Source organism: Magnolia sinica, chromosome 19 (genome assembly GCF_029962835.1).
Source record: "Magnolia sinica isolate HGM2019 chromosome 19, MsV1, whole genome shotgun sequence".
NCBI lineage: Eukaryota > Viridiplantae > Streptophyta > Magnoliopsida > Magnoliales > Magnoliaceae > Magnolia > Magnolia sinica.
In genome coordinates this window covers 63,737,799-63,749,007 of record NC_080591.1, presented here as the reverse complement: position 1 = coordinate 63,749,007, position 11,209 = coordinate 63,737,799, and the positions used below count along the sequence as shown (strand labels likewise).

General features: G+C 41.8%; 1 protein-coding gene across 1 annotated transcript; it reads right to left on the bottom strand.

The window, feature by feature from the left end:
* Nucleotides 1-6,721: 6,721 nt before the first annotated feature.
* Nucleotides 6,722-9,125, bottom strand: LOC131234689 (secoisolariciresinol dehydrogenase-like). Its single transcript, XM_058231617.1, has 2 exons — nucleotides 9,025-9,125; nucleotides 6,722-7,627 (listed from the first exon to the last, which is right to left on the bottom strand). Exons 1-2 carry the CDS (start codon nucleotides 9,072-9,074, stop codon nucleotides 6,841-6,843), a joined length of 837 nt encoding a protein of 278 aa, XP_058087600.1. The 5' UTR covers nucleotides 9,075-9,125; the 3' UTR covers nucleotides 6,722-6,840.
* Nucleotides 9,126-11,209: the final 2,084 nt, after the last annotated feature.

Here is an 11,209-nt window from a genome sequence, read left to right as displayed (position 1 = left end):
CCTATCTGGCCTGTTGCCTGAACGTCCAGGGTCTGGATGTTGGGGATAAAACCCATACATCATGACGGGGTCCAAAGGGATGGGCCACACAGCCCTATATGAAGCTGATATTTATGTTTTTCCTTCAATCAGGTCCTTCCAAACGAACTGCTGGGTGGGCCCACTCAGTAAACAGAATGGATAAAATACGTTCATCATGGTAGGCCGTAAAATATGGAAGAGAGAGAGAGAGAGAGAGAGAGCGGTTGAGATGGGAGGGACCCCGCTACTATGGGCCTCTCATGGATACAATGCATGCATGACGATGGGTCCCAACATATGTGGGCCCTCAAATCATCAAAATCATATAAATCAAACTCTAGAATAACATCCACCTTAAGATCTCTTCATCCTTCTTCCATCAACACGTTCAATAGCTCCAAAGAACGTGATCCAATGGTTGAGATGAGGCTTTGATGGTGGAGATGGGAGGTAGGAAGGTGGGCCACACCTAGCTCTCATGATATTTAGAAATGCCTTGGACATTGGATTCTCTCCTTAGGTTGCTTGGAATGAGAGAGAAAAGAGAGAGAGAAAGATATGATGTAAGAGAGAGGGATGGGTGTGATGGGTGAGAGATAGGTGATGGGTGATAGATGTGTACTTGACATGTATGGGTTGTAAGAGAGAGAGTTGACTTTAGGGGAGGGGTGGTTGTACTTGGGGATGGGTGATTGATGGGACATGTTGTAGAGATTCTCTCAAAATTGCAACGTGCGGTATTTTTCTCAAACTGAACGCGGGCCCACAGCTCCTGGTCTGGGTATCGCCTCGAAGCGCAAGATGTGGTGTTGGAACCGCAGCGATGGCGTAGTCACTAGGGTGCAAGTCTCGGGTCGAGCCGACTCTTAAATACGGGATACAACTCAACATTACGTGCAAATACTGATAATAGATCACGAGCCATCGAAATTCGACCGAAAGGACCGCGGAAGCCTACAGAATAGTACAATATATGATACGGGTCTTACACATCTTCACGCAGAGAGACCTTAATATGAGGCAGCGGCAATGGATGGAAACCTTGAAAGACTTCAAGTTTGAGGTTTCCTACCATCGTGGCAAGGCAAATCTTGTGGCAGATGCATTGAGCTGCAAGAAGACAATAGAATTTGCAGCTCCGCTGATGATAGAAGAATGGATTATGGTAGAGTTTGTGTGAGACTTCGAACAAAAGCTTACAATAGAGGAACCGTTCGAGAGCATCGCACACATCCGCTTAGAGCAACTTATTATGACCAAATCATAGTGGCACAGCAAGAAGATGAACTATTGGTGAAAATGAGAGAGCGAGAAAGTGATAGTGAAGACTCTGAATGGAGGGTTGGCTTAGATGGAGGTTTACGATATCGTGGCTGCCTGTGCATCCCGAATCTCCATGACTTGAGAACGGAAGTCTTGGAAACCGCTCACAGTTCGAAGATGGTAATGCATTCGGGTAGTATGAAGATGTATAGAGACATGAAGCGTTCGTACTGGTGGGACAACATGAAGGCCCACATAGCAGACTATGTATCCCTTTGTCTCAAATGCCAGCAGGTCAAGGCCGAGGATCGCTAACCTCCTGGTTTACTTCAACCCATGCCCATAGCTGAATGGAAATGGGATTTCATATCTATGGATTTCATTTACGGGTTACCGAAGACGAGGAAGGGGCATGACTTCATTTGAGTGATTATGGACAGATTGACGAAATCGGCTCATTTTCTCCCTATTGGAGTTTCAAACTCAGCCGGCAATTTGACCAAGCTGTACATCAAGGAGATTGTACGACTGCATGGAGTTCCTATGGAGATTGTGTTGGATAGAGACACACGATTCACATCCATTTTCTGGACCCGTATCTAGGAAGCAATGGGAGTGAAACTAAAGTTCAGTACCCCGTTCCACCCACAGACTAATGGGTAGACATAACGGGTAAATCAGATACTTGAAGATATGTTGCGAGTGTGTATGCTTGATTTCAAGGACAGTTGGGATGACTACCTTCCCTATACCGAGTTTATTTATAATTACAGCTTCTAAGCGAGCATCGGCATGACTCCCTACGAAGCCTTGTATGGCGCCCATGTCGAGCACCACATTATTGGGCAGAAGTTGGCGAGAAGAGTTTGATTGGCCCAGATTTAGTGCAGGCGTCGACTTCTTTCAACCCAGAGCAGACAGAAGAGTTACGCTGAAACCAGATGACGACAACTGGAATTTGAAGTTGGAGACCACGTTGAAAGTATCCCCAATGAAGGGAGTCCTTCAATTTGACAAGATGGGGAAGCTTACACCGTAATTTATTGGTCCATTCTAGATTCTAGACTGAGTGGGTGTGGTAGCATACCGTTTCTCCTTACCCACACCACTCGCTGGCGTGCATAATGTATTTCATGTATCGATGCTGAAGAAATACATTCCTAATCCTACTCATATTATTAAGTGGGAGCAGGTACAGCTATGTGAGGATGCTACCTATGTGCTGCGACCAACATGAATTCTAAATAGGAAGGAACAAGTGCTACGCAATAAGGTTATCCCGCTTGTGAAGGTATTGTGGACTCACCACACTGAGGAAGAGATTATTTGGGAAACAGAAGCCGATGTCCATAAGAACTACCCTCAGATCCTCAAGGAATACGAAAAGGCACTAATTTCGGGGACAATTTTTCTTTAAGGGGGGTAGATTATAACGTCTCGAAAAAATCCGTAAAAACACCTAAGTACTACCTCAGGCAAAAAGCCTTAAAGACCATATACTATGGAAATTAGACGAGAATTAATTAAGTACTAAACTAAATTAATCAGTGGATTAGCTTGAACCACTATCTATACAAACTGCAAGACCTAAAACAATAAAAATTGCTAGCTCAACATTACTTGAAAACCTCGAGGAAGTCCCAAAACCCAGTTGCTCTCGGGAGCATATTGAAACACCGTATCGGACCTGGACTGCGCGTCGAAAGTCCGATGACCACGAAACTATACAGTTATGACCGCCTTATTGGGCTTAACAAGCATCGCGGGAATCGAGCCCAAATAGTATCAAGGAACACACAACTTGAGCTTTGAGCGAAGTGTGTGAGAAACGCGGATATCTTTAGAAAACATAACCAAACTTAAGTGAATTGGGTCATTCACTTGCGGGCAAAATTGAAGACTTCAGGCCATCAGATTTTGACCCAACCACACCTATGGATCAGGAAAATTTTCCTGCACCTACCGGTATACTTGTGGCCCTGATTGAGTGACAACGACCGTTGATCTTATACAGGTCTGTCACAGTTGATCGGCCTATCCAAACGCGTTGAAATTGCATCCTCACCTAGATCCATGGTCAAAGAACTTACTATGTAAAATAGACAGGTAATGGACCTCCAAATGGGCCCCGTTCATCAGAAACAGGCACCCTTTGGCTATAACCTAAGTATATCATGGCCCTAGGGCCATTGACATCAGTTTTGAGCCTATATAAGGCTCTTAAACCCACCTCTCTCTCTCTCTCCCATACGAATTTCTACAAACCTTAAGAGAGAGAGAAGAGAGAAAAGGAGATAAAAGAGTGAGGAGAAGAGAGTGAGATAGGGAGATCGTTACTAGGATTCATTCCCACGATTCCACATGCCGTTTCGCCTCCCCACCATCGCTACACGAACGTCTCCAACTTCAATTTGGGTAAGAAATCCTAACCCTAATATTGTTTTAGGAATCCAAATAGATGAATCGACAAAATAACTAACCTATTTCGTGATTTAGGTACCCGTTGTGCCGTATTCGGGAACGTAGGATTCGAAACGAGTTCGAAACGAGTTATCCGACGAAAGGTGCGGACTATAAATATTTAGGTTATGGTTTTCAAGGCTTTCAGTGTTAGCAATAATTTATATCTAACTTGATTGCTGCCATATAGTCTTTGTTAGGATGTATTTGATGAATCATACATGTGTGTGAACTATGTGAATATATAACGCATTCCATATATTTATTGAAATGTTTGAATGAAATTAAAATTATAATTTGTGCTTGCCATGACTAATAATCGAGAATACATGTTTTTTGTATGTATAACAACTCCTTTATGAAAGGATTTGCCATAATATATATTATAACTAAATTAGTTCATGTATATAGTCAGGTGTAGTCTACGTATTTGATAAAATGTCTGAATGAGAAATTATTTGTTAAATCGTTTTTAATAAGGGTGTTGAGATAGGATTCTCAACTACCTTATCCATATCTACAATTCCCCTAATGTAATGTAAATTGCTATTACTTGATTTATGGGTGAAATGCATAAGTATATCCACATGTTCAACGTGGTTGATAAAATGTTTAAATGAGAATTAAATTGTTTGTTAAATGCTGTTACGATTAACATATACGACTACTTATTGCATTTAAGTATGATTGGGACTACTACATAGTCCAGGTAATCGATAACAGTTCCTGTTTGAGTGGTCGAACTATTTTTTCCATATTAGATACGTTCGATGAATCCGATCCGTACGGTGATCGTCGACAGTGGTTAGGCCACGTGGAGTGCTTATGCACTTTATGTCGATTAATTTAGCGTATGCTCGTACCAACGAACTTGTCAAATAACCCAATTGGCCTAATATGTGTTTACCATGTATAAACGCTACTACTTGAATCTAAGTTATTACTTACCAATGTAAAGACCATTTCAACCATGGTACCATGATCCGCTAAGACTCATAAACCGAGCGTGGTATTATGGGACATCGTGGTCGAGCTATCGGCCTAAGCTGGGGTGACGAGCCTTCCCATAGTAACCAATGAGCAACCCAAACTCGTGAGCTGAATATGGAGGTATGGGACACTGTATTCGAGCTGTTAGCCTACTTTAAGGTGACGAGCCTCCCCTTAGTGACCTCGAGTATAAACTTTTGAACTTACATATCCATTGCTTTTCATTAGGGGTGATGCCCTATAACTTGCCTATCGTATGTAATTTACTAGGACTGACGACCCTAGATGGATCCCCGTTTAGGTTAATGATAAAAAGGGAGGTACCTTAGCTTTCCAAACTTACTGTATGAATAAGCCTAATAAATTACTTGGCTAACACGATCATACACTACATTTCATGTGCTTTGGTAAGGAGGTGCACGTTTAGGGAGTTTGCCATATGCGATTGTGAGATGATGTCACTGAGGGAGTGCAAGCGAGGCATGCATCATCACTGCATATCATTCCTTTATTAACAAGAGTAATTAGGAAATGTTTGTTGTATTGCTTTATTATTACTACTTGACTGAATTGATAGCAAGTTAACCTTTGCCTTATAATACCACTGAGTTGATCACTCACTCTCACTCTGGGACAGTGTTTTAATATACCAAACAGACTCTGACATAGATGCAGGTTATGGCGAGGCTTACATAACGAAGCCAGACTTCTTGGATGAGGAGGATGAGTTCTCCTATGTGCAGCTAATGGCGGGTCTATGTAAACCTAAAGCTACGTCACTGGGATTACAGGGATTATACGGATTAGTTAGACATGTATATTTTGATATTTTGTAAATTTTGAAAATAATACATGTAGACATTCAGCCCAGTTATATCCTTATACTCTGGAAGTTGTGAAACACGTATATACTTTATGTATTTCTCTCAGTCTTCCACTTGCTTAATTTAATTAATTACCTCTGGAGTATGATGTGCAGTTTTAGTATAATCTCACTCATGTTTAATGCACTAATATGGACAATACTTAAACATCATTATCTATGTTGCATAAGTGATGCATCGGAACTCGAGAGTTGAGCTTTGCTCGACCCTCGATTTTCGGGGCATTACATGAGGAGACCCAATGAATCCAGCCTAATTTGAATGTGTTTGGGACCCTTTTCTTGGACATGTTAAGAAATCAGGTCGGGTTCAGGTCACGCATATTGGATCTGTTTAAAAATAGGGTCTAGTTGGTTTTAGGTTGATCCATGTGATGGAGCCTATTAAAGTTGGGTTTGGGTTGGGTGCTGTAAGTTTTTATAGTAAAACTTGAGTAGATCCTGGTGTTGAAGAACTAGACCTGGACACGGTTAGCCAGGTTACACTATAGGATCAGGCCCACTTGGGGGGGAGATTCTATAGTGGGATTTGAAACCATAAAATCACAAAAAGGAAGCAATGTCCCTAAACAATGAGCAACTGTGTGGTTATTATACGAGTTATGTTATATATAAATACTAAGTTTAGCTACTTTTATATGTCTAGTTTACATTTCTAATATTTTTAATTTACAATAATTATACATTGAGTCGGGTCAAGCCAACGGGTCGAGCCTTTGAGTCAACCCAAGTCGGTTGAGCATTGAGTTGAGTTTTCTGATTTTTGATCTCTGCACTAGACGGGCCAGTTGAAATGGAAAGAGAGGTCATTGGGGCTCTAGCCTGGCCTGCTGAATTGCATTAACTTGCCACTCTTTCGTGGAACTTATTCTCTTATCATATTTGTAAGGCTTGTTTGGCAAGACGCCTAGGAATGAAGTCATATCATTTTAGTAATCATAATTATATTGTTGGTTATCACATCATCACTGCGTTTGATTGGATGAAATATCAAGAAATTTCATTTATTTTAATCAAGTCCAATTCAGTGCATGACAATGACTTTCGGTGTGTTCCTTGACAGCTCACAAGTTTCCTAGTACTCAAAGAAAAACAATTTCATTACAAATACTGTTTATTCCAGTGTTTTATTTGGAGAAACATATCCAGGCCAATACAAAGGGACGGTGATCCTATCTTTGAAACGTTTAAATCAAGTGGCCTGTCCCATTTATCACCAAACTTCAAGGGTGCTGATTGAACAGTCCAGAATCTGTTTTAACAGAGCTGAAACCACCATCAATCACCAAGTTTTGTCCACTCACGTATCCAGACTCGTCACTCCCAAAGTAGACAGCGGCTAATGCGATGTCCTCCGCCGTTAACACCGAGCCATGGAGGTTAACGAAGCCGCTCATCCAATTTTCCAACTCCTCCTTGTCTTTGTTAAAGTAGGACTTCACCAAAGATGAGGCGACTAGGAAAGGCGATATGCAATTCACCCTAACCCCGAACTGCCCTAACTCCGCAGCCGTACTTTTTGTGAGCCCTACAAGAGCATGCTTCGATGCCACGTATGCATGTGATGCAACACCACCGATAACCGTCGCCACACTCCCGTTGTTGATGATGCTACCTCGTTTGGCTGGGACCATGACACGAGCAGCATGCTTGGTGCCCAAGAAAGCCCCCGTGATGTTGACGGCAAGGACCTTATCGAAGTCGGCCAGCTCATTGTCTGTAATCTTCGCCTTCCAAGGGTCTAAGATGGCAGCATTGTTGAACATGATGTCAAGCTTCCCGAACTTAGAGATGGTGCGGTCGACGGCGTCTATGACATTTTTTTCAATGGTGATGTCGCAATGAATGTATAAGGCGGTGTCGGACCCTATGTCTTTGCACACTGAATCACCTAAGTCGTCTTGGATGTCAGCGATAACGACTTTGGCCCCATGTTGCGCGAATCGTATGGCTGTGGTCTTGCCGATACCAGTGGCACCGCCAGTGATTAATGCCACCTTCCCTTCTAATCTGTTAGATTTAAGAATATCACAATCACAAATCACTAACTGCGTTATTCTTGTCTCGTGCCCTAAAATGATCTCTCCAAATGAATGGAAATGTGGATACAACACATACATCATAATGGGCCCTAGAAAACGTGGCGTAATCACTTCAGCAGCGAGTCTCCCAACTGTCAGGTTCAGTAGCTAACCCGCGGAAGCGGATTGGCTGGTGTACCACACACTAGATATATAGCCGGTGTATTGAGGTCAGCAAGTTCCGTGGGTCCCATCATAATGTATGTGATGTGTTATATCGAAACTGTCCATCGATTTGGCAAGCTCATCTTAAGGCTTGAGCCGAAAAATAAGACAGACCTAAAGATAAAGCGGACCACAAGACAAAAAGCAATGGAGGATTGAACGTCTACCATTGAATTTTTTTGGGGGGTCACAGAAGTTTTGGATCAATATGAAATTTTTTTTCCTCTTCATCCAGGTATTTGTGACCTCATGAACGGATTAGATGGAAAATACGCATTATGGTGAGCCCTGCGAAATTTTTAATGGTGAAAATTATTATCCCCACTGCTATTTTTGGTGTGGTCCATTTGAGTTTTGGATATGATTATTTCTTTGGCTAATTCTCTAAAATAATCTCAAAATTTTGATGAAAGGTGTGGATATAATAAATACATCATTGGGGGCTATGTATCTTTGATCTCCTTTGAACCGTTCCTACAACTTGGAGCTCGAGGAGCGTCCGAGCTCATCTTCGCACCACACGTATCTACACTAGCTATATAGCTGGTGTGTGGTGTGGTCATTCAGATTGTCCATCATGGGTCGCTCAATTACCAGTAGGCACGCCACTCTACGCTTAGATAAAACTAAGCTTGTAAAGATCATTAGAAATTTTTTTGAAAGCGGTTAGAAGGTGGGTGATTTGAGTGAGTTTGCTCGAGTGGAGCTTTTGACTCGGCAGTGTTCGGACTTCTTCAGCTGAGAATTAGGCCAATCTAAAACTCAGGCCAGGGACGTTCAAAAATAGTCGGGATGGAGACAGCCACCATTAAAAACCTCCCACATTGTTCGTGTGGTACCACTTTATTTATTTATTTTATTTTTTATGATAATATTTGATCTAATCCATTTAGAAGATGCAGCTGATGGGGATGAGTGGACATCTCAAAATTTAGGTGGGTTGCAACAAGCGATGTGAGAGGGTTTAAGGATGATGTTGCATCATGTGGCCGACATGAGTTTTGCATTAGCCTGATTTTTGGGCTCCAAGGAAAACTTGGGGGAGTGCCTGCAACGGGTGGGTTGGCTGTCATGTACGTATTATTGTGGACCTCACAAATCTCGTTTGTAGGTTAAGCTTAGCAGTCGTGACCTTGATGGAGATAAGTTCAGGATGCTTACCTTCTTCCAGTGGACAAGAGAAATTTGCTTCCGCTCGTTGTCTGGCTCATTTTCCACAACAGAGAAGGCTATTGGTCTTTTCTGCAACATGTAAGGCTTTTAGTGGTAGCTTATTTATAGCCAAATGGAAGAGATGAAAGCGTTTCAATCAAACTCCCAAAGCTAAAAGCTTGTCCACGAACTTTCAGTCATTCGCTTCCTTGTTTTGGAAATTACCCTGATTAGTGAAAGGAAAAGTGTTATCATTGTAATTTTACCACCACTAAGCCAAACATTGGAATCGTTGGTTAGATGTAAAGCCCTCAGAAGACAAGTGAAAAAGAAATTGTAATTATTACGGTTCTTCGTGTTATTACCATAAAAATCGTGAATTTAAATAGCGATATTAGTACATATTGGTGATGATTTCACTGTACAGTAATACAAAAATGTTATCATTACAATTTTACTATTGATAATCCAAACATAGGACTTGACAGTAAAATGCATTTTCTGTTAGGAGATATATAAAGTAATTTATAACAATTGAACATTTCCCTAACTTTACCAAGGGACCCTCCGATGCTTAAGTCAGAATCTGGGTCTTAGAGTAAAGGTTTAGGGCGAGAGTTTTTGTATACCTTTTACTATAAAAGACTTTATATTTATAATAGTGTCATGCGCTATAGGGCTTCCGTAATTAGAGTAGATATCAATCTCTTGGGATCCGTAATCCGTGATATTCCTGGATTTTCGGGGATCTTAATTTATCTCCCAAATATCTTAGATGGAGATCCAAAGTTTTGCTAGGTAACTTCCAGATATGGAGCATTATAGCTAGGCCAACTTTTATCTATCCAGCACGGTCGTGTCGAGATAAGTCTTACGGCTAATCTCCACCCACTCCATTGGCCGACTCAATTTATGAGTCGGACTGAAGCTCGGGCGGCTCTAGGGCCTACTGATATTAGGTCAGTTTGGGCTTTCCTCTGCGAGGCTTTTGATTGAGCCTTGAGGTGCACTCCCTCTCTTAGAAGTTTCGCTTTATGGCTCAGGACGTTCAGGCTACGATCGGGCTAGGCGCCTCACGATTTGAGCTACGTCTCTCCATCCAACGTTTTATAAACTTTGGGCTTTATCCGAACTGGGCATCTAACGAGTTCGAGCCATTGCTTCACTGACTCTTTTGACCCTCAAGCCAACTCAAAGGACTTATTATATTTTTTTCCTCCAACAGTGAGCCCCCCTACTCCATGCATCACCTTAAGGCGGTCGGAGAGTATTTCAAAATTGAGTCGAGTTGTATTTGAGCCAAGTTTATGATGAAGCATTTATTAATTGCAGGGCAGTTCGCGCGGCTTCTGAGACATCTTTTCATTGGTGATGTCGCAGTGAATATATAAGGCAGTGTCGGACCCTATGTCTTTACACACCGAGTCACCTAAGTCATCTTAGATGACTTATGCCCCATGTTGCGCCAAGAGTCTGGCTATGGTCTTGCCGATACCAGTGGCACCCCCAGTGATTAATGCCACCTTCCCTTCTAATCTATTAGATTTTAAAATATCACAAACACAAATCACTTACTGCATGAACAAGTTGTAGGGAGATTCACTCAAGGAGGGAATGACGAGGGATGCACGGCATAATCGTTTCATACGCTAGGTGTGGTTACATGGTTCAAAAAGTTGTTGAGTCGACTTGAAAAACTCAGTAGGCCAAGTCAACTTGATACTAACTATTTGAGTAAGAAGAATGGATGGGATGACATATGATTTATCGTAGTCGCCATACTAAATTAATGGTGTGGTCGACCTGAGTTTTCGATGGGGATGGAATTCAGTCTGGTTGTCCACCATGGGTCACTCGATTACTAGTAGGCATGTCCCTCCATGCTTAGGCATAGCTAAGCTTGTGGGGTTCATTAGAAAATTCTTTGAAAGGGGTTAGAAGGTGAATGATTTGAGTGAGTTTGCTGGAGTGGAGCTTTTGACTCGGCCGAGTTTGGACTTCTTCAACTAAAAATTAGGCCAATCTAAAACTCAGGCCAGCAACACGTTAAAAAATAGTTGAGATAGAGATAGCCACCATCAAAAACCTCCCACATTGTTCGTGTGACACCACTTTATTTATTTATTTTTATTTTTTTTTTAATAATAATATTTGATCCAATCCATTTAGAAGATGCACCCGATGGGGATGAATG

Coding starts and splice junctions, on each gene's coding strand:
- LOC131234689 (XM_058231617.1), bottom strand. CDS start 9,074: ATGAGCCAGACAACGAGCGGAAGCAAATTTCTCTTGTCCACTGGAAGA. Junction 7,628..9,024: donor CTCTTGTCCACTGGAAGAAG/GTAAGCATCCTG, acceptor TAAATCTAACAG/ATTAGAAGGGAAGGTGGCAT.